The sequence below is a fragment of the Leucoraja erinacea genome, chromosome 5 (genome assembly GCF_028641065.1).
Source record: "Leucoraja erinacea ecotype New England chromosome 5, Leri_hhj_1, whole genome shotgun sequence".
Lineage (NCBI taxonomy): Eukaryota > Metazoa > Chordata > Chondrichthyes > Rajiformes > Rajidae > Leucoraja > Leucoraja erinaceus.
In genome coordinates, this window is record NC_073381.1 from 99449254 (window position 1) to 99473051 (window position 23798).

Consider the following 23798-nt stretch of genomic DNA (forward strand, 5'->3'; position numbering starts at 1 on the left):
AGTGGGACAGGTAGCATCTCTGGAGAGAAGGAATGGGTGACGTTTAGGGTCCACACCCTTTCTTCTCTCCAGAGATGCTGCCTGTCCTGTTGAGTTACTCCAGCATTTTTTGTCCATCTTCGGTTTTAACCAGCATCTGCAGTTCCTTCCTTCACATTTTACTGGGATGCTGCCTGGATTAGAGGGTATTAGATACAAGGATAGTCATAGCGCATGGAAACACGTCCTTCGGCCCAACTTGCTGGGTGGCCAAACATGGATTCTTTTGTCTGCGACGTCGGAGGTTGTGGGGGTGGGGGGGGGGGGAGGCCTGATAAAAGTTTCTGAAAGTGCATGGGAGACACAGATATGTTAGGCAGGGCGGAAATGTAAAAGACCAGAGAAACATAGCTTTAAGGTGAAGGCGGCAACGCTTAAAGGAGATGTATGGGGCAAATTAATTTACTCTTCTGTAAAGGGTGGTGGAGGCAGATACGGTAGTGGAATTTAAGAGGCTTTTGGATAGGTACATGGAAATGCAGGCATATGGATGTTCCTCGTATGTTGCAAAACGTACTTGGAGAATAAAGTGTGATTCTGATTCTGGATCACGTGCAGGCAGATGATATTAGTTTAACTTGGCATCAGATTTGGCACAGACATTGTTGGCCGAAAGACCCATTCTTGTATTATAATGTTCAATGCCCTATGATTAGTTTATAGATACAGCGTGGAAACAGGCCCTTCGGTCCACTGATTCTGTGCCGACCGGCGATCGTCGTACAGTGTGAATGTACAAGCCAAATTAACCTACAAACCTGTTCGTCCTTGGAATGTGGGAGGAAACCAGAACAGCCGGGGGAAACCCACGTGGTCACAGGTAGAATGCGCAAACTCCGTACAGACGGCACCCGTAGTCAGGATTGAACCCGAGCCTCTGGCGCTGAGAGGCAGTGACCCACTGGGTTGCATTCCTTGCAGCTCCACTGACCCGTGGTTTATCCTATTCTTGGTTGTGCTGTTCACAAGTTGCCCTTGGAGAACCCTGGGTGCGTCATTTTTCTCATGCATCCCAAAGGTGTGTGGTTTGATAGACAATAGACAATAGGTGCAGGAGTAGGCCATTCGGCACTTTGAGTCAGCACCGCCATTCAATATGATCATGGCTGATCATCCACATTCAGTACCCCTCCTCCCCATATCCCCAGACTCCGCTATCTTTATGAGCTCTATCTAAATAAAGGGCCTGTCCCACTTTCCCGAGTCCTCTGCCGAGTTGAAAGGACCTTAAAAAAAAAAAATCAAGATTTTTGTGATCTAGGAACTCCTCCTCCCGACTATCTTTTTACTCGTGGACTTTTTTGTCATGCTGGAAAAAAAGTCCCGACTTACCTGATGCCCCGAGTACCTACGGCTGGCATTACAAGTCGCCACGATATATCTACGGACTCCTACGGACTCGCTACAGACATTCTCCGAGTTTAATTCAAGGGGGTTTTTCCTCGTCTCTGTTCTAAATGGCCTACCCCTAATTCTTAAACTGTGGCCGCTGGTTCTGGATTCCCCCAACATTGGGAACATGGTTCCTGCCTCTAGCGTGTCCAATCTCTTAATAATCTTATATGTTTCAATAAGATATCCTCTCATCCTTCTGAATTCCAGAATATACAAGCCCAGCCGCTCCATTCTATCAACATAAGGCAGTCCCGCCATCCCCGGAATTAACCTTGTGAACCTATGCTGCACTCCCTCAATAGCAAGAATGTTCTTCCTCTAATTTGAAGACCAAAACTGCACACTATACTCCAGGTGTGTTCTCACTAGGGCCCTGTACAACTGTAAGATAACCTCTTTGCTCCTATACTCAACTCCTCTTGTTATGAAGGCCAACATGCCATTCGCTTTCTACACTGCCTGCTGTACCTGCATGCTTACTTTCAGCGACTGATGAACTAGGACCCCCAGATCCCGTTGTACTTCCCCTTTTCCCAATTTGACACCATTCAGATAATAATCTGCCTTCCTGTTTTTGCCACCAAAGTGGATAACCTCACATTTATCCACATTAAACTTCATCTACCCATTCACCCATCCTGTCCAGGTCACCCTGCTTCCTCATAGCATCCTCCTCGCAGTTCACACTGCCACCCAGCTTTGTGTCAGGTTAATTAGCCACTGATAGGTTAATTAGCCACTGTGTCTATTCACACAGTGTGCACGTGAGTGGTGAAAATCTGGTTATAAGGTTTTCACTGAATTGATTGAACGAAAACGGGCCCACCAAGTCCACGCCGACCATCCATCACCCGTTCACACTAGTTCTATGTTATCCCACTTTCTCATCCACTCCCTACACACTAGGGGAAATCTACAGAGAGCCGATTAGCCTACAACCCAGCACGTCTTTGGGACGTGGGAGAAAACCCATGTGGGGTCGACACAGTCTGCACCCGAGGTCAGGACTGAACCTGGGTCTCTGGCGCTGTGTGGCAGCGGCCCAACCGGTTCCACCCTGAGAAAAAAGTTTGCCTTCTGATCAAAGGGCATCAGACTTAAAAAAAAGTACTGACTTTCCTTCTCTGCATATGCTGCCTGACCGAAGATAGATCCAAAAAGCTGGAGTAACTCAGCGGGTCAGACAGTATCTCTGGAGAAACGGTATAGGTGACGGTTTAGGTCGAGACCCTTCACCTGTTCCTTTTCTCCAGAGATGCCACCTGTCCCGCTGAGTTACTCCAGCTTTTTGTGTCTATCTTTGGTTTCAACCAGCATCTGCAGTTCTTTCCTACACACTTTGTATGCTGCCTGGCCTGTGCGTTTCCTGCATGGTTTGTTCCTAACTCTGAAGCGCTTCTCTCCTTGTAGAATACAGAGGTGCAGGCGTTGTCAAAGTGCTTGAGAAGATGGTGAAACAAATTCCACACGGACAGCTCCCGATGCCGTGATCAAACACAGGTCTCTGGCGTTGTGAGGCGGGCACGTGGAACAAAAGATGAGCAACACATTGTTCCCATCCAATGTATTCTCATCTTCCTTTTGCCCATACCACATAGCCCATCCCGAGTGGAAGGAGTCGGACAGAGGGCCAGAAAGCAGGTCGGCTGCGGGAAGGAATGTGCTGCCTCGACGGGGGAGTGGACCGCTGAAGGCCCTGCAGCCGGCTGGGGCTCGGCTGGACCGGGCGCCGCTCCAAGAGGCCGAGCCGTGGACCGGACGCGGCCTGCAGAAGTGGAGCAGCAGCGGAGGACACCACGGCCACCCTTGGCCAGGCCAGCCCTACAACGTCACCATGACAACGGGCCTTCATGGTCAGGTCAGGAACCCTGCACTTACAACAACTAGGACTTGAAAATGGCCCCAAACTGGCGACTCTGTACACTCAGTGTACTTGTGCTACACACTTGTACTGTATCTGTGAGTCTGAAGAAGGGTCTCAACCAGAAATGTCCTTTTCTCCAGAGATGCAGTCTGACCTGCTGAGTTACTCCAGCTTTTTGTGTCTATCGTCATCCTTATCTAAGATGTATGCAAGTGCTTATGTATAGTGCTTCTTGTACTAATCTATATACAAAAATGAGGTACAAAAACTGTACCTCAGTACATGTGGCAAATAAACTACCATACCAAAGTAATATATCATACCAAATGATAGCGCTGCCTCAGTTAGCTGAGAGTTATTCACTTACTCTATTTTGAGCTCTGGTAGATCCACAGGTGTAACAATCTTTATTAGTTTCCGCAATCTTTGTTGCTCCTTTTTCAGCTCGAAAGACTCTACGTGGAGCTTTTTACGAGTGACGCTATCCATGGCTGCTCCCATTTTGATATCAGTCATGAAGGCCTCCAATGAATCTTCCCCCAAGGTCTGTGATGAATCTGTGGTAGAAGAGTAAGAACAAACAGATCCATATGATATTAAATTAACTATTTAGTTTTGAGATACAGCGTGGAAAAAGGCCCTTCGGCCGAACGAGTCCGTGCCGACCAAGGATCTCCCATTCACACGCGTTCTCAGTTACACCACCTTCGCATTCTATACACTAGGGCCAATTTTACATAGGGCAATTAACCTACAAACGTGCACATCTTTGGGATGTGGGAGGAAACCAGCCTATCATGAAAAAAACCCATGCGGTCACGGGGAGAATTTGCAAACTCCGTACAGGCAGCACCCAAGGTCAGGATCAAACTCGGATCTTTGGCACAGTGAGGCAGTAACTCTACCACTGCACCACTATGCTGCCCTTACCTGCCAAATTAATAACAACTCAAGAGTGTTTTATTGTCATCTTCCAGACAAGACAATGAAATTCTTACTTGCTGCAGCACAACAGAATATGTAAACATAGTACATAACGGGAGAAAAAACGTTCAGTGTGTCTGTATACACATGCACACATACTCATTAAATAAACAAATATAGTGCAATAATAATAATACTAATGTAGTTCAGAGCTTATTTGTTGTCGTGTTTAATAGCCTGATGGCTGTAGGGAAGAAGCTGTTCCTAAACCTGGACGTTACTGTTTTCAGGCTCCTGTACCTTCTTCCCGATGGCAGGCGTGAAATGAGCATGTGGCCAGGATGGTGTGGGTCTCTGATGATGTTGACTGCCTTTCTGAGGGAGCAATTTCGATAGATCCCTTCGATGGTGAGGAAATCAGAGCCGGTTGATAGACTGGACAGAGGTCACAACCTTTTGCAGTCTATTCCACTCCTGGACGTTCAAGTTGCCGAACCAGGCCAGGATTGTCCATCACCTACTGTCCATCAAATTGGTGTGACCAAATGATATGAACTGTACTGCTTGATATTTTAGGTTTATTTGGAACATAGAACAGCACAGAAGATAGACGCAAAATGCTGGAGTAACTCAGCGGGACAGGCAGCATCTCTGGAGAGAAGGAATGGGTGACGTTTTGGGTCAAGGGCCTTCTTCAGACTAAGAGGCAAGGAAGAGGGAGATACGGAAGGGTAATGTGTGAAAATGAGATATCAAAGGGAACGTAAATCAAGTAGACTGTAGAATAGATCATTTTGAGCTAGGGGAGGGTGACAAGGAACAGCACATAGAACATAGAACAGTACAGGGCGGGAACAGGCACTTCAGCCCACAATGTCTGAGGCGAACAATGTGCCAAGAACTAAAGAAAGGCCTCAACACAAAACATCACCGGTCCATGTTCTCCAGGAATGCTGCCTGACCAGCTGTTACTCCCGTACTTTGTGTCTTCTTCTTTGTAGGCCAGCATCTGCAGTTCCTTGTTTCTGCATGATGCCAAGAATACATATTTTCTGCCTGCTCATAATCCATATCTTTCCATTCCCTGCAAATTCATAAAAGTCTCTAAAATGCCACTATCATTGAGTGATACAGTGTAGAAATAGGCCCTTCGACCCAACTTGCCCACACTGGCCAACATGTCCCAGCTACACTGTTCCCACCTGCCTGTGTTTGGTTAATATCCCTCCAAACCTGTCCTATCCATGTACCTGTCTAACTGTTTATTAAATGTTGGGATAGTCCCAGCCTCAACTACCTCTCCTGGCAGCTTGTTCCAGACACCCATCACTCTTTGTGTAAAAAAGTTATCCCTCAGATTCCTATTAAATCTTTTCCCTTTCACCATAAACCAACGTCCTCTGATCCTTGATTCATCTACTCTGGGCAAGAGACTCTGTGCATGTACCTGAACTATTTCACTCATGGTTTTGTATACCTCTAAAGGATTATCCCTCATCCTCCTGTGCTCAAAGGAATAGAGTCCCAGCCTACTCAACCTCTCCCTGTAGCTCAGACCCTCTAGTCCTGGCAACATCCTTGTAAATCTTCTCCACACACTTTCCAGCTTGACAACATCTTTCCCATAACACGGTGCCCAGAACTGACCACAATACTCTAAATGTGGCCTCACCAACGTCTTATACAACTGCAACAGCTATTTACTTATGTTGTATAAGCAATCTACCGGTATCTTTTCCACCAGAATCTTATACTGTGGCTATAGATTCAAGACAGAAACACTACTTGATCCAATGCAGTTCATGCATCAAAAGAACGCAAACATTGCCATGTCACATGCGCAAATTCTTTGCTGTTACTCCTTCTTTTTCTTCTTCTTCTTTCGTGTCCATCTTCCATGTTTCAAATGTTGACATCTCTGTCATCGTCCGTCCTGAAAAGGACGCGAGCTTCCGGCGACAATCAGTGGGAGCCATCACTTGTTGCAATAGATGATGGCGGTGGCAGAATTAGCCCAGGATACTTCCAGTAAATCCCCAGCCCCCCCCCCCCCCCCCCCGCGAAGTAGACGCTCTTGCTATGGAGTTTCTGTCGTTAGTATTGTTTCGAGGGTGACGGGAGGGAGAGGGGAGAGAGGAGAAAGGAGAGAGGAGATTTGGCATTGAGATTTATCACCAGCTAAAATGAGAGCTTAGATAGCAAACTGCCTGGAGACTCGATCAATAAGAAGATCCACTCCAACCCCAGAGAGTACAACCAAGGGCAAATTTAAATGCTGGAGTTCTTCGCTCTGACAGAGAATACATTCAGAACTTCAGAGCAGAGAGTTAATTTGCATTTCATTGAGATGCACAATGAGGACTTTTTTATTCCGGCAGTTTTGTTTTGTCAGAATGAGTTTCGTGGCCCTTCAGAACCTCAATCAAGTCATGTAAAAATCCAAATAATTAAAGTCTGCTACATACAAACTGGAGACCTTTTCCCACCTTTTTAAATGTCTCTTCATATGCCTCTTATACAGGCCATGCTCCTTCATTACAAGACCAAAACAAAATCAATAGTTTCCTTACAATTATTTAGCTGCCAGTGTTGGAACCAGTATTCAACTGAAAACGTTTCAATTCTAATGGCGAGTTATTACAAGAGTATAACATGGGAGATAATTGATAACAGACAGTACACTTTGCACCCACCCCTCACCCCCAGTTATTCTCTGCTTGCATTATAGTGGCCAGCTTTCATGAGTCGGCCTTGAAAATGTAGTCTGAAAGACTGATTGTAATTTCTCGTCCACTACCTATACATTACAGGCAATTTTACAGCAGCTAATTGACCCACAAACCTGCAGCTTTGGGACGTGGACTGGAGAAAACCCACGCTGTCACAGGGAGGGCATGCAAACTCCACACATAGGCAGCACCCGCAGTTCAGGATCAAACCTGGGTTGTTGTTGCTGTCAGGCAGCGCTAGACCTCTGCCTTAAGGTCATAAGTGATAGGAGTAGAATAAGGCCATTCGGCCCATCAAGCTTACCCCGCCATTCAAACATGGCTGATCTATCTCTCCCTCCTAACCCCATTCTCCTGCCTTCCCTAATTTGAGGGAGGACATTCTTGCTATTGAGGGAGTGCAGCGTAGGTTTACAAGGTTAATTCCCGGGATGGCGGGACTGTCATATGCTGAGAGAATGGAGCAGCTGGGCTTGTACACTCTGGAGTTTAGAAGGATGAGAGGGTATCTCATTGAAATATATAAGATTGTTAAGGGTTTGGACACGCTAGAGGCAGGAAACATGTTCCCGATGTTGGGGGAGTCCAGAACCAGGGGCCACAGTTTAAGAATAAGGAATAAGCCATTTAGAACGGAGACGAGGAAACACTTTTTCTCACAGAGAGTGGTGAGTCTGTGGAATTCTCTGCCTCAGAGGGCGGTGGAGGCTGGTTCTCTGGATACTTTCAAGAGAGAGCTAGATAGGGCTCGTAAGAATAGCAGTCAGGGGAGATGGGGAGAAGGCAGGAACGGGGTACTGATTGGGGGTGATCAGCTATGATCACATTGAATGGCTGTTCTGGCTCGAAGGGCCGAATGGCCTATTCCTGCACCTATTGTCTATTCTCTGACGCCTGTACCACTATTTCTGCCTTAAAAATGTCCATTGACATGGCCTCTACAGCCGTCTGTGGTAATAAATTCCAGATTCAACTCTCTCTGACTAAAGAAATGTCTCTTCATCTCCTTCCTAAAAGAACGTCCTTTAATTCTAAGGCTGTGACCTCTAGTCCTAGACTCTCCCACTAGTGGAAACATCCTCTCCACATCCACTCTATCCCAGCCTTTCACTATTCTGTACGTTTCAATGAGGTCCCCCCTCATTCTTCTAAACTCTAGCGAGTACAGGCCCAGTGCCGACAAACGCTCATCATATGTTAACCCACTCATTCATGGGATAATTCTTGTAAACCTCCTCTGGACCCTCTCCAGGGCCAGCACACCCTTCCTAAGATATGGTGCCCAAGATGGCTCGCAATATTCCAAATGCGGCCTGACCAGCGCCTTATAGGGCCTCAGCATTGCATCCCTATTTTGGTATTCAAGCCCTCTTGAAATAAATATTGGCGCTGCGTTTGCCTTCTTTACCACCGATTCGACGCAGACTATTTGGCAATCCTGCACCAGCTCTCCCAAGTCTTTTTGCACCTTCGATTTCTGGATTCTCTCCCCATTTAGAGGTGCCTTTTAGCAACAGAGACCTGGGATTGATCCTGATTATGGATGCTGTCTGTGCGGAGTTTGCATACTCTCCCTGTGACCGTGTGGGTTTCCTTCGGCTGCTACGGTTTTTTCCCACATTCCAAAGAACTGACTGCTGTAAATTGCCCCTACCTGTGCGCCACAGTGCAGCCCAAGTCTATTTGAGTTTGGGTCTCTTCCTGAATCTCTCCCTCCATATTCTTGGTGATCCCTTTACACGTCAGAGATCGTAGATATTGAGGAAGCAAAACAGTCCTTAGATGATGGTCTGAAGAAGGGTCTCGACCCGAATCGTCACCCATTCCTTCTTACCAGAGATGCTGCCCGTCCTGCTGAGTTATTCCAGCATTTTGTGTCTACCTTTCATCTGAAGAGAGAACCTGAATAAAACATATGACAGGACGAATGTGTAGGAAGGAACCTTTCTGTCCTAGGTTTTCTCCATTGTCAGAGTGAGGCTAATCACAAATTGGAGGAACAGCATCTCATATTTTGCTTGGGCAGCTTACACCCCAGCGGTATGAATATTGATTTCTCTAACCAAGTAACCCCGGCATTCCCTCTCTCTCTATCGCGGTGGTGAGTGGATGGGACTCCAGTGTGAGGAGTGTGTGCATGATGGTGGATGTCGTACAGAGAATATAGAACATAGAACAGTAAAGTGCAGGAGCAGGGCAGCACAGTGGCACAGCAGTAAAGTTGCTGCCTTACAGTGCCAGAGACCTGGGTTTGATATGTCCTCCCGGTGCTCCGGTTTCCTCCCACACTCCAAAGGCATACAGGTTTGTAGGTTAATTAGCTTCTGTAAAATTGTAGATTGTCCCGAGTGTGTAGGATAGTGCCGGTGTATGGGGGTGATTGCTGGTCAGCAGGGGCTCAGTGGGCCAAAGTGCTTTTTTCAACACTAAAGTCTAAAGTAGGACAAAGGACCTTCAATCCACAATATCTGTGCTGAACATGATTCCAATTAAATAATCCTTTCTGCCTGCACATGATCCATATCCTACCATGTGCCTTTGTAAAAGCCTCTTAAATGCCACTATCGTATCTATTTTCACCACCATCCGTAATGAGTTCCAGACACTCCCCTTGTGAAAAAACTTGCCCTGCACGTCATTATTTGCTCACAATTGGATCTGTTTTGCAAGTCCTAAATTGGGTTTTCTAATTGATGTTGCCTATCAATATATCAACAGATCTTCAGATTTGCTTTTACAGCAACTATTAATCTAGCACGGCGGCTAAGGGTTAGAGCAGGGGTGGGGAACCTTTTCATGTTGGAATGCCGCATTGTTAGCTGTAATCTAATAAGGCCACATCCAAGAAACTTCAATTAAATATACTTCAAAATGTACATTATTTTGTTAAAATCCCCCTCATGACTTACTAATGTTTTAATTGTGGCTGTCAGTCGGGAAGGATTATTTTGTTGAATCTTCTTTTACTCTTTGGTATTTTAAATACGTTCATTTTAAGATTAAAATAAAAATAATAAAAAACGAACAAAAACATATTAATAAAAATAAAAGGTAGACAAAAATGCTGGGGAAACCTCAGCAGGGTGAGGCAGCATCTATGGGGCGAAGGAAATAGGCAAAGTTTCGGGTCCAGACCCTCTTCAGGTCTGAAGCTTGTCAGACTCCTCCAGATAAAGCACAGGCATTCTAGCCAGAAGGGAGAAGGGAGAATTTTTCAGACCTGAGGAAGGGTCTCGACCCGACACGTCTCCTATTTCTTTCGCTCCATAGATGCTGCCTCACCCGCTGAGTTTCTCCAGCATTTATGTCTACCTTCGATTTTCCAGCATCTGCAGTTCCTTCTTAAATAAAAATAAAAGGATTTGTTCTACAAAATTTGGATTCATTCGAAAGGCTGCACTTAATGGCCTAGAGAACCGAATGTGGCCTTAAGGCCACAGGCTCCCCACCCCTGGGTTAGAGTTACTGCCTTAGTGCCAAAGACCCGGGTTCCATCCTGACTACGGGTGCTGTTTGTACGGAGTTTGTACGTTCTCCCAGTGACCTGCGTCGTTTCCCCCCGAGATCTTTGGTTTCCACCCACACTCCAAAGATGTACAGGGTTGTAGGTTAATTGGTTTGGTGTAAATGTAAAAAATTGTCCCGAGTGTCGAATAGTGTTAATGTGTGGGGATTGCTGGTCAGTGCGGACATGGTGGGACGAAGGGCCTGTTTCCGTGCCTTATCTCTAAACTAAACTAAAGTATTCTCATGCTATTGATTTGTCCTTTTCTGCTGACTGATTATCACTGGGGCCTCAATACTAGGGATATTGACCTGCGAGAGAACAATACTGTTGAGATTTTAATGGAGGCACTATTTGTTGTATTTCCATTACCTTGATGTACTCCTACCCACTGCAGAAGCTCAGTTCAATGCTTCACTGGTGTGCTATTATCCCACATGCAAAACAGTGAAAACTTTTTTTCCGAGTTGCCAGATTTGGCACCATTTCCAAAGTCCGGTCTCCTCGTTCAGTCTTATGGAGCGGAGTCGGATCCAGGCGAGTCCCAGGATTCTGCAAGGCCTCCAGGCATCATATTAGTCTAGATTATTCAGCGAGCCATCGTCCCTCCCCTTCTGGATCGTTCATGGAACCGACGTCCCTTTCCTCGGGTCTCGGAAGTGTACAGGAAGACAGGGATGCCCACTGCCCAGTTGATGTGCCTCGACGGTGGGGTGGGCCGCTGGAGACCCTGCAGTAGCCTGGGGCTCGGCTGGACCAGGCGCCGCTCCAAGAGGCCGAGCGTGTGGACCGGACACGGCCTGCAGCGGTGGAACAGCGGCGGAGGACATCAAGGCCATGCCTGGCCAAGCCGACCCTGCAACGTCGCCATGACAACGGGCCATCATGGTCAGGTCAGGAAGGGACATGAAAATGGCCCCAAAATGGCAACTGTATACTGTACTGAAGACAGACACAAAATGCTGGAGTGACTCAGCGGGCTTTGGCTAATCTTGGTTCTGGAGTGGCGCTGTTCTTCAGAACCGGGGCGGCAAAGTGGCGCAGCGATAGAGTTGCTGCCTCACAGCGCCAGAGACCCAGGTTCAAACCTGACTACGGGTGCTGTCTGTACGGAGTTTGCGCATTCTCCCCGTGACCACGTGGGTTTTCTCCGGGTGCTCCGGTTTCCTCTCACATTCCAAAGATGTTGCAGGCTTGCCAGTTAATTGGCTTTTGTACATTGTCCCTACTGTGTGGAATAGAATTAGTGTACGAGTGATCGCTGGACAGCGTGGACATGGTGGACCGAAGGGCCTGTTTCCACACTGTATCTCTAAACTAAACTAAACTGATAGGAAGCTGTTTAGCTTGAGGAGACAGTGCTCTACACAGTTTTAGTACTACAGCAATTATTACATTCAGCCATCGTGTCATCTCTGGTTCGTTGAGTAATTGAGTTGATTACAAAAGTACCAAGAAGTGCTTTAGCAGAATGATATTCCATCCCTGCACGAAATGGTATAAAATTAAGACCTTGTTAATGTTTTACTCTGTGGAGAATGCCATTCCATCTTGTTGCACAAATGAATATTGTCAACACTTTTATCTGTGCACTGAGAACGGGTTGATTGCATTCATGTATAGTCCTTTCTTTGACAGGATAGCAGGCAAAGAAAAGCTTTTCACTGTACCTCGGTACACGTGACAATAATAAACTATGCTACATTGGCGACTCGGTGGGGCAGTGAAACTTTAGAATTCATTGCCACAGACGGTTGTGGAGGCCAAGTCAATGGGTAGTTTTTAAAGCAGAGATTGCTAGATTCTTGACTAATAAGGGTGCCAAAGGTTACACGGAGAAGGCAGGAGAATGGGGTTGAGAGGAAGAATAAAACAGCCACGATCGAATGGCGGAGCAGACTCGATGGGCTGAATGTCTTGCGACCTAAATTGGTGCTAATAGAAAAATGAGTCAACATCCAGATTTTGAAAGGTCAAACGGGGCGGCATGGTGGTGCAGCAGTGGAGTTGCTACTTCACAGCGCCAGAGACTTGGGTTCAATCCCGACCACGACTGGAGTTTGTACGTTTTCCCTGTGACCGTGTGGGTTTCCTCCCACACTCCAAAGACGTACAGGTTTGTAGGTTAATTGTCTTTGGTAAAAAAATTGTATAAATTGTCCCTAGTATGTAGGATAGTGCTAATGTATGGGGGGGGGGATCACTGGTCGGTGCGATCTCAATGGGCCTCTTTCCGTGCTGTATCTCTAAACTAAACTAAACTAAATTAAAGAGAGAGGAAGAGAGTGAACCGGTTTGCTCAACTAAATCAGCATTCAGAGTTTAGTCTTCCCCCACCATCATCTAGTATTAAACTTTGAGAATGCCACTGTGGTCCTGCCATCAGTCCGAAAAGCATCCATGCAATACAACTTTTTCAAGCTCATTTGCGTTCACATTGCTGTTGCCTATTTCAATATTGCTAAAAGACAAACAAGCTTTTCTGGAGAAGGGTATCGACCCGAAACGTCACCCATCTCTTCTATCCAGAGATACCACCTGTCCAACTGAGATACTCCAGCATTTTGTGCCTATGCTTTTCGGATGTCCATTCCTCATCAAAGATCTCGATCAAGTTTCTTCTCTGGTATTCCATGTTTGGGCCAAGCGACTGGTAATTTTTCTCCAGATTATTATTTTGCTTGAAATAATGAGATTTATTTTTATTTCCATTTTTAAATATAGGGTAGAACACTTACAATCCTTCTGTCTTATATCTGGGGAGGACTAGATGGCAGAAGTTGGCATCATGGTGGGTGCAGCGTTAGAGCTGCTGCCTCAGAGTGCCAGAGACCCGGGTTCCATCCTGACTATTGGCACTGTCTGTACAGATTTTGTATGTTTTCCCAGTGACCTGTGTGAGTTTTCTCCAGGTGCTAAAGTTTCCGACATCCGCAAAACGTACAAGTTTGAAGGTTGACACAAAATGCTGGAGTAACTCAGCGGGACAGGCAGCATCTCTGGAGAGAAGGAATGGGTGAGGTTTCGGGTCGAGACCCTTCTTCAGACTGATGTCAGGGGAGCGGGCGGGACAGAAATAGAATGTCGTCGGAGACAGTAAGACTGGTGGGAGAAATGGGAAAGGGAGGGGATGGAGAGAGAGAGGGAAAGCAAGGGCTATTTGAAGGTTAATTGGCTCCAGTAAAATTATCCCTGTGTAGGATAGTGCTAGCATATGAAGTGATTGCAGGTCGAAACGGACTCCGTGAGTCGGAGGGCCTGTTTCCGTGCTGTATCTCTAAAGTCTAAGGTAAAAGTAAATACTGCAGATGCTATAAAGGGACGTTGGGCAGAATGTCAAGCAACAATGCATTTCTTCCTGACAATTTCAATGCATCCAATGCTTATTTGCAACAGAAGGTCGATGGCCTGACGTCACCCACCCCAATGGCCTTGGGTGCGCCTTTATCTGCAGTGACTGTCGTGGATGTCAGGTCCGCCTTCCAGTCAATGCGTGGAAAGCAACGGCCATGGATGGAGCCCCTCACGATCTGCTTGCACCCGCTGGCAGGAATTGTTGCCGACATCTTTAACCTCTCATTGGCGTCGCTGGTAGAGACCCCGGTTCTAACCTGACCTCGGGTGCTGTCAGTGTGTGGAGTTTGCACGTTTTCCTTGTGACCGCGTGGGCATTATCCGGGTGCTACGGTTTAATTCCCACATCCCAAAGATGTGTGGGTCTGTAGGTTAATTGGCCCTCTGTACAATTGCTCCTCACGTGTAAAGAGTGGACGAGTGTGGGATAACATTGAACTAATGCGGACGGTTGATGAAATAATGATGGTTGGCGTGGACTCGGTGGGCTGCCAGGCCAGTTTCCACGTTGTGTCTCTAAACACTCCAATCTTGGATTCCCACCTGGTTTAAAAAGACCACTATCAATGCACCAAGAAACACACCATGAACGTGCCTTAATGACTACTGCCTGACATGTACTCATGAAGTGTAGCAAGAGACTGGTGATGGTGCACATCAACTCCCAGAGAGCCTTGGTCTACAGTTTTAGTTTTTAATTTTAGTTTAGAGATACAGCGCGGAAACAGGTCCTTTGACCCACCGAGTCCACACCGACCAGCGATCCCCGCACATTAACACTATCCTACACACACTAGGGACAATTTTACATGTATACCAAGCCGATAAACCTGTGAACCTGTACGTCTTTGGAGTGTGGGAGGAAACCGAAGATCTTGGAGAAAGCCCACGCAGCTCACGGGGAGAACGTACAAACTCTGTACAGACAGCACCCGTAGTCAGGATCGAACCCAGGTCTCTGGCGCTGTAAGGCGCTAGCTGTGCCACCGTGCCGCCCGCAATCCACTTAACGCCTCAATGCGCCCATGTGGTCATCATCCACTTAACCCTACACTCATCGCTGGAACATCTCGAGTACAGGGACACCAACGTCAGACACCTACTTATTGACTAACACTCTGCCTTCAACACCATCATTCCAACTAAACCCATCTATCAGCTAAAGACAGCACACAGTGGTGCAGCTGGTACAGCTGCTCCCTCACAGCGGCAGAGACCAGGATTTGATCCTGACCTCGGGTGTTGTCTGTGTGGAGTTTGCACGTACTTCCTGTAACGGCATGGATTTCATTTGGTCAAGGACATGCAGACTCTTGTAGGTAGATTGGCCTCAGTCAATTGCCCCTGGCGTGATGGGATAGTGAACGAGAAAGAGGGAACCAGGCACCAAACGTATTCTGTGTAAAAGGAAAATTGCCCCCTGCACATCTCCATCCGACTTTCCCTCTCTCACCTTAATTGCCCTGACCCACGGTACGAGTTCATTCCAAGAGCCCTCCCGAGTTTAAAAAAAAAATCAAACTCGTGGTAAGCACGGAGAATGAACGTAGCGGGTGCGTCGGAGCTCGGGGACGTCTCTTAGCGGCTTTTACCGCTAGCGGCAGGTACTCGGGAAGACTCGCTAACGGCAGGTAAGCACGGGAAGGCTCGTGAAGATTTTTGAACATGTTGAAAAATGTCCACGAGAGCCCCGAGTACCGACGAGTGGCCATTACCATAAATCTCCAAGTTCGAATCTGGGCAAACGCAGGAGAGCTCTTGAAATTAACTCGTACCGTGGGACAGGGCTTTAAAGCTGTGCCCTCTAACTTTAAGGTGAGAGGATGTCGTCAGGATTTCCAGAAATGTTTCACTGTGAAAGAATCAGAATTAAAACAGAATCAACTTATATGGAGGTGCCGGCCAATTTGGGCAGAGCAAGCTCCCATTAATGGAAACATCTGACCGGCGATGAGGGCGGAGTGGAGTATTCCCAAGGCATATGAAGAATTCTCTTGTTATCCCGTGAATAATGCCCACAAGATATCATAAATCACAGGCATTGACTTAATATCTTATCTGAAGGACGACACCTCTGTGAATGCAGTATTCTCCGAATACTGCAATGGAAAGCACAAATCTAGGTCTGCGTGCTCGTAATCATACAATCGATAGGAAAAGCACAACCAAGTCTCCAGCTTAGCAAACCTCAAAACGGCCACACAGCTAGCTAATAAGAGGGATGTGCGAAGCTGCAGTTTGGGAAGCCAGGCACGCTCTCGTACAATATGTAAGTGGTTACTAAGAGGCTCACTGTGAGAGTTGGATCGTCATTAGTGCAGAGACAGCAATAATGTTAAGAATTATTCAGCACCAGCTGTTTATGGAGCCCCATCTCAGTGTCAGTAACATATTTCCCTCTTAACCAACTCTACCGAGAATTGATTAACTCATTATTCATTTGCTTACAGAGTTCGGGTCCCTGGCTCTGCACAAAATGGCTGTGTCTTTTACCGATAATGTAATTCCATGAATGCAAACCGTTTGGAGACATTTGAGGGGACTGATAAGAAGCTATCAAAGTAGAATGTTTTTTTTTTAATCATCCTTAGGGAAAATCATCAGCAAGCTAACCAAGTGGAACAAAACCGATAATGTTACACAGAACCGCTTGTTAATGGCTTCAGATTTTTTTTCCTTCCAGTTTCCAGGAGATTGCTTCTTTCTGGAGTATAGTTTCATGGGTGCTGGCTGCTGTTTGGTAGCCAGATTCTAAGCACTCTTCCTGTAAGAGTCCCAACAGTGAATGGCTCCATGCTTTTTATTAAAGCAGTTCTGGGTGTGGTGTTTCGGAGAAAGAAGTGCAGTCTGAAACCGCCACAGGCAATCTTAGTTACACACTTGCTCAACATCCTATTAAGAGGCAAACTCCTGCTGATTTCGCTCCAGCCCATTCAGAATCTATGCTTGTGTTCAGATTTGCGGCTATTATTGTCACGTGCACTGAGGTAGAGTGAAAAACTTTGTTTTGTATGCTATCCAATCACATTAGATAATACAATACATAAATGACAGACAGCAAAAAGCTGGAGTAACTCAGTGGGTCAGGCAACATCTCTGGAGAAAAGGAATACGTGACATTTCGGGGCAAGGCCCTCTTCAGACTCAAGAAGAAGTGCGATGAAGAGTCTCGGCCCGAAATGTCACCAATTCCTTTTCTCCAGAAATGCTGCCTGACTCGCTGAGTTACTCCAGCTTTTTGTGTCTGTTTTTAAGCCTGCATCTGCAGTTCCTTCTTACATACTACACATAAATATATTCACGTCAAACCCATGTATACACAATAGACAATAGACAATAGGTGTAGGAGCAGGCCATTCAGCCCTTCAAGCCAGCATCGTCATTCAATGTGATCATCCCTCAATAGCAAGAATACTTAGCAAGAGAACTAATAGTGATAGTTCTCATCATTGCAAAACACCAATTCCACAGACAAAGTACAATGTCCGCAATGTGGTAGAGGTGAATCGGACAGTACGCTAGTTTAAGGAAGGTCTGTTCAGAGGCCTGATAACAGAGGGGAAGAAACGGTTCCTGAGTCTGGTGGTGTGAGCTTTCAGAAGAATCTTCTGAAATATCAGAAGATATTCCCATCTCACTCTCTCATAATCCACTTCTACAGTGATATCAGAAGTATATTAGACAATAGTGGCTATTGTCTAATATTGTCTGATTGAGGATGGCTGATCATCCCCAATCAGTACCCCATTCCTGCCTTCTCCCCATATTCCCTGACTCCGCTACCTTTAAGAGCCCTATCTAGCTCTCCCTTGAAAGTATCCAGAAATTCTCTGAGGCAGAGAATTCCACAGACTCACAACTCTTTGTGAGAAAAAATGTTTCCTCACCTCTGTTCTAAATGGCTTACCACTTATTCTTCAACAGCGGCCCATGGTTCTTGACTCCCCCAACATCGGGAAAATGTTTCCTGCCTCAAGCGTGTCCAAACCCTTGTATGTTTTAATAAGATTCCCTCTCATCCTTCTAAACTGCAGAGTGTACAAGCCCAGCCGCTCCATTCTCTCAGCATATGACAGTCCCGCCATCCCAGGAATTAACCTTGTAAACCTACGCTGCACTCCCTCAATAGCAATAATGTACTTCCTCAAATTATGGGACCAATACTGCACACAATACTCCAGGTGTGGTCTCACTAGAGCCCTATACAACTGCAGAAGGACCTCTTTGCTCCTATACTCGACTCCTCTGGTTATGAAGGCCAACATGCCATTCACTTTCTTCACTGCCTGTTCTACCCGAATGCTTACTTTCATTGACTGATGAACAAGGACCCCCAGATCCCGTTGTACTTCCCCTTTTCCCAACTTGATGCCATTTAGATTATAATCTGCCTTCCTGTTTTTGCTACCAAAGTGGATAACCTCACATTTATCCACATTAAACTTCATCTGCCATGCATCTGCCCACTCCCCCAACCTGTCCAAGTCACCCTGCATTCTCATAGCATCCTCCTCACAGTTCACACTGCCCCCCAACTTTGTGTCATCTGCAAATTTGCTAACGTTACTTTGTCCAAATCATTGATGTATATTGTAAATAGCTTAGTGGTGCTTCACAACGGCTGGGAAAGCGGATGAAGGCTGCAGCAGGAAAGTGTCTCTGGTCGTCTTGGACTCCATGCCACTGGATCCTGGCCCAGATCTGTCAAGGACCGTGTGGTGGCTGTCTGTGCACCAGTCTCCCCACGTTAAACATAGTCACGCACAGGCGTCCTCCATATAGGGAATAGCACCCTGGAGACACCCATGGTCAGCCATGACCGAAGGGGGCCTAAGAAGAATCCCAGCTCAACCACAGAGGTTCGGCACCACCTCTTGCACTACCATGGACATGTTTTCTAATTGCGTTCCTGCACTGATGTTGTGTTTTTGCAGTGTTTCTCTTTTCAATGTCTAGTATGATTTATCTATAATTTATGGTTTGTGTGTTGTCTGAGTCTGTGTGGCTGTGATGCTGCTGGAATCAAGATTCTACCTATACCTCACCATAATTAGGAAAAATAAGGTTTGGCGCAAAAATAAACAAAAACTGCATTTGCTGGAAATTTGAAAAAGAAATGTGTGACACAGTAGCACAGCGATAGAGTTGCTGCCTCACTGTGCTCGGGTACGATCCTGACTACGGGTGGTGTCTGTACGGTGTTTGTACGTTCTCCCCGTGACCTTTCCCCAGGTGCTCTGGTTTCCTTCCACACACCAAAGACATGCAGGTTTGGAGGCTAACTGGTTTCGGTAAAAATTGTCCCTCGTGTGTCGGATGGATTAGTGTACGGGGATCGCTGGTCGGCACGCCTGTTTCTGCACTGTATCTCTAAACTAAACACTAAATATTGTAAATGCACAACCCGTCTAAGTCATTGCTGGGCTCAAGAAGTTACAATAGACAATAGGTGCAGGAGTAGGCCATTCGGCCCTTCGAGCCAGCACCGCCTAGTTACCAAGGTGCGATCAAGACAACCGGTCATTTCAAGGATTTACGTTTCGAGGATTGTGGATAGTCATAAGTTCTTAAGTCATAGGAGCTGAATCAGGCCATTCGACCCCTCAAATCTACTCCGCCTTTAAATCATGGCTAATCTGTCTTTTCTTCCCTATTCTCCTGCCTTTTCCCCGTAACTTACTTTGACACCCTTACTGATCAAGTACCTGTCAATTTTTTCTTAAACCTACCCAAAGACTTGACCTCCACTACCTGTGGCAATGAATTCCACAGATGCACCTTACTTTCACCATTCATTCACTGCTTTGAAAAAGATCAGAGATCTTGCTTAAGGCTTGAAAGAGATGAAGCGATTGACAAGGGTAAAATTGTTGTGGTTCAAATCCCACTAGGCCTCATAACTGAGAAGAAAAGTCATAAGGTAATAAGTGATAGGAGCAGAATTAGGCCATTCGGCCCATTACGTGTACTCCGCCATTCAATTATGGCTGATTTATCTCTCCTAACCCCATTCTCCTACCTTCTCCCCATGACTCCTGACACCTGTACTAATCAATAATCTATCTATCTCTGCCTTAAAAATATCCACTGACTTGGCCTCCACAGCCGCCTCTGGCAAAGAATTCCACAGATTCGCCAGCCTCTGACTAAAGGCATTCCTCCTCATCTCCTTCCTAAAGGATCGTCCTTTAATTCTGAGGCTATGACCTCTGGTCCTAGACTCTCCCACAAGTGCAAAAATCCTCTCCACATCCATTCTATCCAGGCCTTTCACTATTTGGTAAGTCTGGCGGAACTCTCATTCAGAGGACAATTGGCTACCAAGCAATGTCACAAAAAATCGTGAAGCACAACAAAAAAATATAAATTCTCAATCAGAAAAACTGAAGATGCTGGACATCTATAATAAACTCAGAAAATGCTGGAAACATAGAAATAAAGAACTGCGGATGCAGCATAATACACAAAAGGACACAGAGTGCTGGAGTAATTCAGCAGGTCAGGCAGCATATCTGGAGAACATGGATAGGTGACGCTTTGGGTCTTGACCACCGAACACCTCCGCTCGGTCCGCATTAACCAACCTGACCTCCCTGTGGCTCAGCACTTCAACTCCCCCTCCCATTCCGAATCTGACCTTTTTGTCCTGGGCCTCCTCCATGGCCAGAGTGGGCACCACCAGAAATTGGAGGAGCAGCACCTCATATTCCGCTTGAGCAGTTTGCACTCTACTGGCATGAACATTGACTTCACCAATTTCCGGTAGCCCTTGCTGTCTCCTCCCCTTCTCAGCTCTCCCTTCGCCTTCTGGCTCCTCCTCTTCCTTTCTCCTTTCATCTTTCCCCCCCCCCCCCCCCCCCCCCCCCCCCCCCATCAGTCTGAAGACGGGTTTCGGCCCGAAACGTTGCCTATTTCCTTCGCTACATAGATGCTGCCTCACCCGCTGAGTTAACCAGCACTTTTGTCTACCTTCAATTTTCCAACATCTGCAGTTCCTTCGTAAACAATTTGTGACCATCGTTGGAATAAACCAGCATATTTGTTCAGCGTGGCCTCTGCCCTGTTTCCAAATTGGACGACCTTTATATTGAGGTATCACTATTGTGTTTTGTAAAAATCACAGAAATGCTTGGGTTTTGTGGCAAGCAAATAAAATCCAATATTATTTAATTCACAGCTGCAATTCATTCTCGAGACCATAAACTCCAAAGAAATAAACTTCCTTTCAAATGAACGTTAGATTTTAACTTTTATATTGAAGTTGAAATCCTGGCAGTGAAGCATTTTACTTACAATCTGAACCACCATTCTGCTAAACATCAAGGCAAGCCTGGATAAATAATACTGGGACCTTTTTGTACATTGCTCCTATTCAGAAGGATGATGCTTACCTTTGCCCCCAGATATCTTCAAATTTTCTTCAATGTCACGCAGCTTTCGTTCCAAGTCAGCTAACTTGGCAACCTTGAAAAGTAAAATTGTAACTCTTTTTACACAAAGAACTGGCTTGCTGTAGAACACAAATAGTCAAAACTAAATATCAAAACACGCATGTGGTGCAAACAATGATTTGCATCCTTAAATTTAAAGTCAAGTCTAATCATATTTTAGAATTGCAGTGGGGAAACAGGCCCTTCGGCCCACCGAGTCTGTGCGGGAGTTTGGGTGCGCGATTTCATGCGTACACACAGCCGTCTGGAGCACGTGACGGCATTTGAAGATGGACACAAAATGCTGGAGTAACTCAGTGGGACCGGCAGCATCTCTGGAGAGAAGGAATGGGTGACGTTTCAGGTCGGGACCCTTCTTCAGACCTCTCAACTTCAGAAGTTGGTCCATGAAACGTCACCCATTCCTTCTCTGAAGAGATGCTGTCTGTCCCTCTGTGTTACTCCAGCATTTTGTGTCTATCTTCGGTTTGAACCAGCATCTGCAGTTCCTTCCGACACCACCTGCCCCTCCACCTATCTTCGTATCATCCGCATCCGACTCCCAACAGGTGAAACGGGTGCCAGAGTATTGATGCCAGACCTTACATAGAAACAAGGTGCAGGAGGAGGCCCTTCGGCCCTTCAAGCCAGCACCGCCAATCATTGTGATCATGGCTGATCGTCCCCAATCAATAACCCGTGCCTGCCTTCTCCCCATATCCCTTGACTCCACTAGCCCCTAGAGCTCTATCTAACTCTCTCTTAAATCCATTCAGTGACTTGGCCTCCACTGCCCTCTGTGGCAGGGAATTCCATAAACTCACTACTCTCTGGGTGAAAACGTTTTTTCTCACCTCAGTCTTAAATGACCTCCCCTTTATTCTAAGTGTGGCCCCTGGTTCTGGACTCGCCCAACATTGGGAACATTTTTCCTGCATCTAGCTTGTCCAGTCCTTTTACAATTTTATATGTTTCTATAAGAACCCCCTCATCCTTCTAAACTCCAGTGAATACAAGCCTAGTCTTTTCAATCTATCCTCATATGACAGTCCCGCCATCCCAGGGATCAATCTCATGAACCCACGCTGCACTGCCTCAATCACAAGGATGTCCTTCCTCAAATTAGGAGACCAAAACTGTACCCAATACTCCAGATGTGGTCTCACCAGAGCCCTATACAACTGCAGAAGAACCTCTTTACTCTTATACTGAAATCCTCTTGTTATGAAGGCCAACATTCCATTAGCTTAAGTCAGAAATAATCAGCGGCCCTTTGTTGCTGTCCTGATCGAGCACATCCTTTGGTGCGCTTCTGAATTTCCACCCACATAGTCAGTGGCTGAGCACGTAATTAAGAGAAAGCATTTGAGCTTTACCAGCGAGTCATAGGTGTCCGCTTTCTCCTCAATTTTCCCAGCTTTCTTCATTCTGTTGAATCGTTTCTTTTCGATGGCTCCCGTCCGGTCTAGGAAGGTATCTTCATCGCTGTCATAGAAATCCTCAGCCTCCCAGTTTTTAGACTTGCGCTTCCGGGAAACTGGTCACAAAGAAACAAAGCGTGAGCCTCTTGCTAAAGAGTTTGGGCAGAAAATCTACACGAAACGTACACCTTTTTGTTTTTATTGTCACATGTGCAAAGTGCAAACGCAGTGTGAAATTATTTTCTTTCAAACAGTCCAGTACGGTATTGCCGTAGCTCAGCACATCCCTGATTAGCAAAGTGTATGGAAATGGTTTACTAATCCCTCTCTTCTTACTCTCTGGTCGAGTTGCTGCCTCGCAGGACCAGAGATCTGGGTTGGAGTCTGATTTCACCTGTGAGTCGTTCACCTGTGATTGAATTACACACGTGCTAAACTATTTTTGTTTTTTATTGAAGCCAATTAACATACAAACCTGCATGTTTTAGGAGTGTGGGAGAAAACCGCAGCACCCGGTTAAAACCCGTGCGGTAACCGGGAGAAACATACAAACGCCGTACAGACAGCGCCCGTAGTCAGGATTGAACCGGCATCTCTGGCACTGTAAGGCAGCAACTCTACCGCTGTGCCACCAGTAATAATGGACAGGGAGCATTTGTCAATCCTTTGAACTCGGGTATATTTGTGCACGGAGGATAAATGGAAAGCATCTAACCAGAGAACTTTGAGGTGGCGTTAATGCTAGACCTGGTTTAAAACCTTTATTGATTTGAGGAAACAATGACCAATAGAGAGCAGACTGTGGCTTCCCGTGGCTAGTGCTCAGATATTTCACGGTTAGTGCTTCATTAACCAACCTATCGCAAAAGAATTGTTACATCCGTTATCCACTGAGAGTAGGGAAGATTCAAACAAGGGGACATGACTTGAGAATTAAGGGACAGAAGTTTAGGGGTAACATGAGGGGGAACTTCTTTACTCAGAGAGTGGTGGCTGTGTGGAATGAACTTCCAGTGAAGGTGGTGGAGGCAGGTTCGTTTTTATCATTTAAAAATAAATTGGATAGTTATATGGACGGGAAAGGAATGGAGGGTTATGGTCTGAGTGCAGGTATATGGGACTAGGGGAGATTATGTG

At 46.2% G+C, this 23798-nt stretch overlaps 1 protein-coding gene across 1 annotated transcript in view; it reads right to left on the reverse strand.

Moving 5' to 3' along the window:
• The window catches only part of slc4a1ap (solute carrier family 4 member 1 adaptor protein), a 187891-nt gene that overhangs the window by 74512 nt on the left and 89581 nt on the right, over positions 1 to 23798 (reverse strand). Inside the window, exons 7-9 of the mRNA XM_055636349.1 lie at positions 22617 to 22777; positions 21202 to 21274; positions 3666 to 3855 (exon numbers count right to left, since the gene is read on the reverse strand). Coding sequence (XP_055492324.1) covers positions 3666 to 3855; positions 21202 to 21274; positions 22617 to 22777 — 424 coding nt within the window. The remainder of the gene's footprint in view (positions 1 to 3665; positions 3856 to 21201; positions 21275 to 22616; positions 22778 to 23798) is intronic.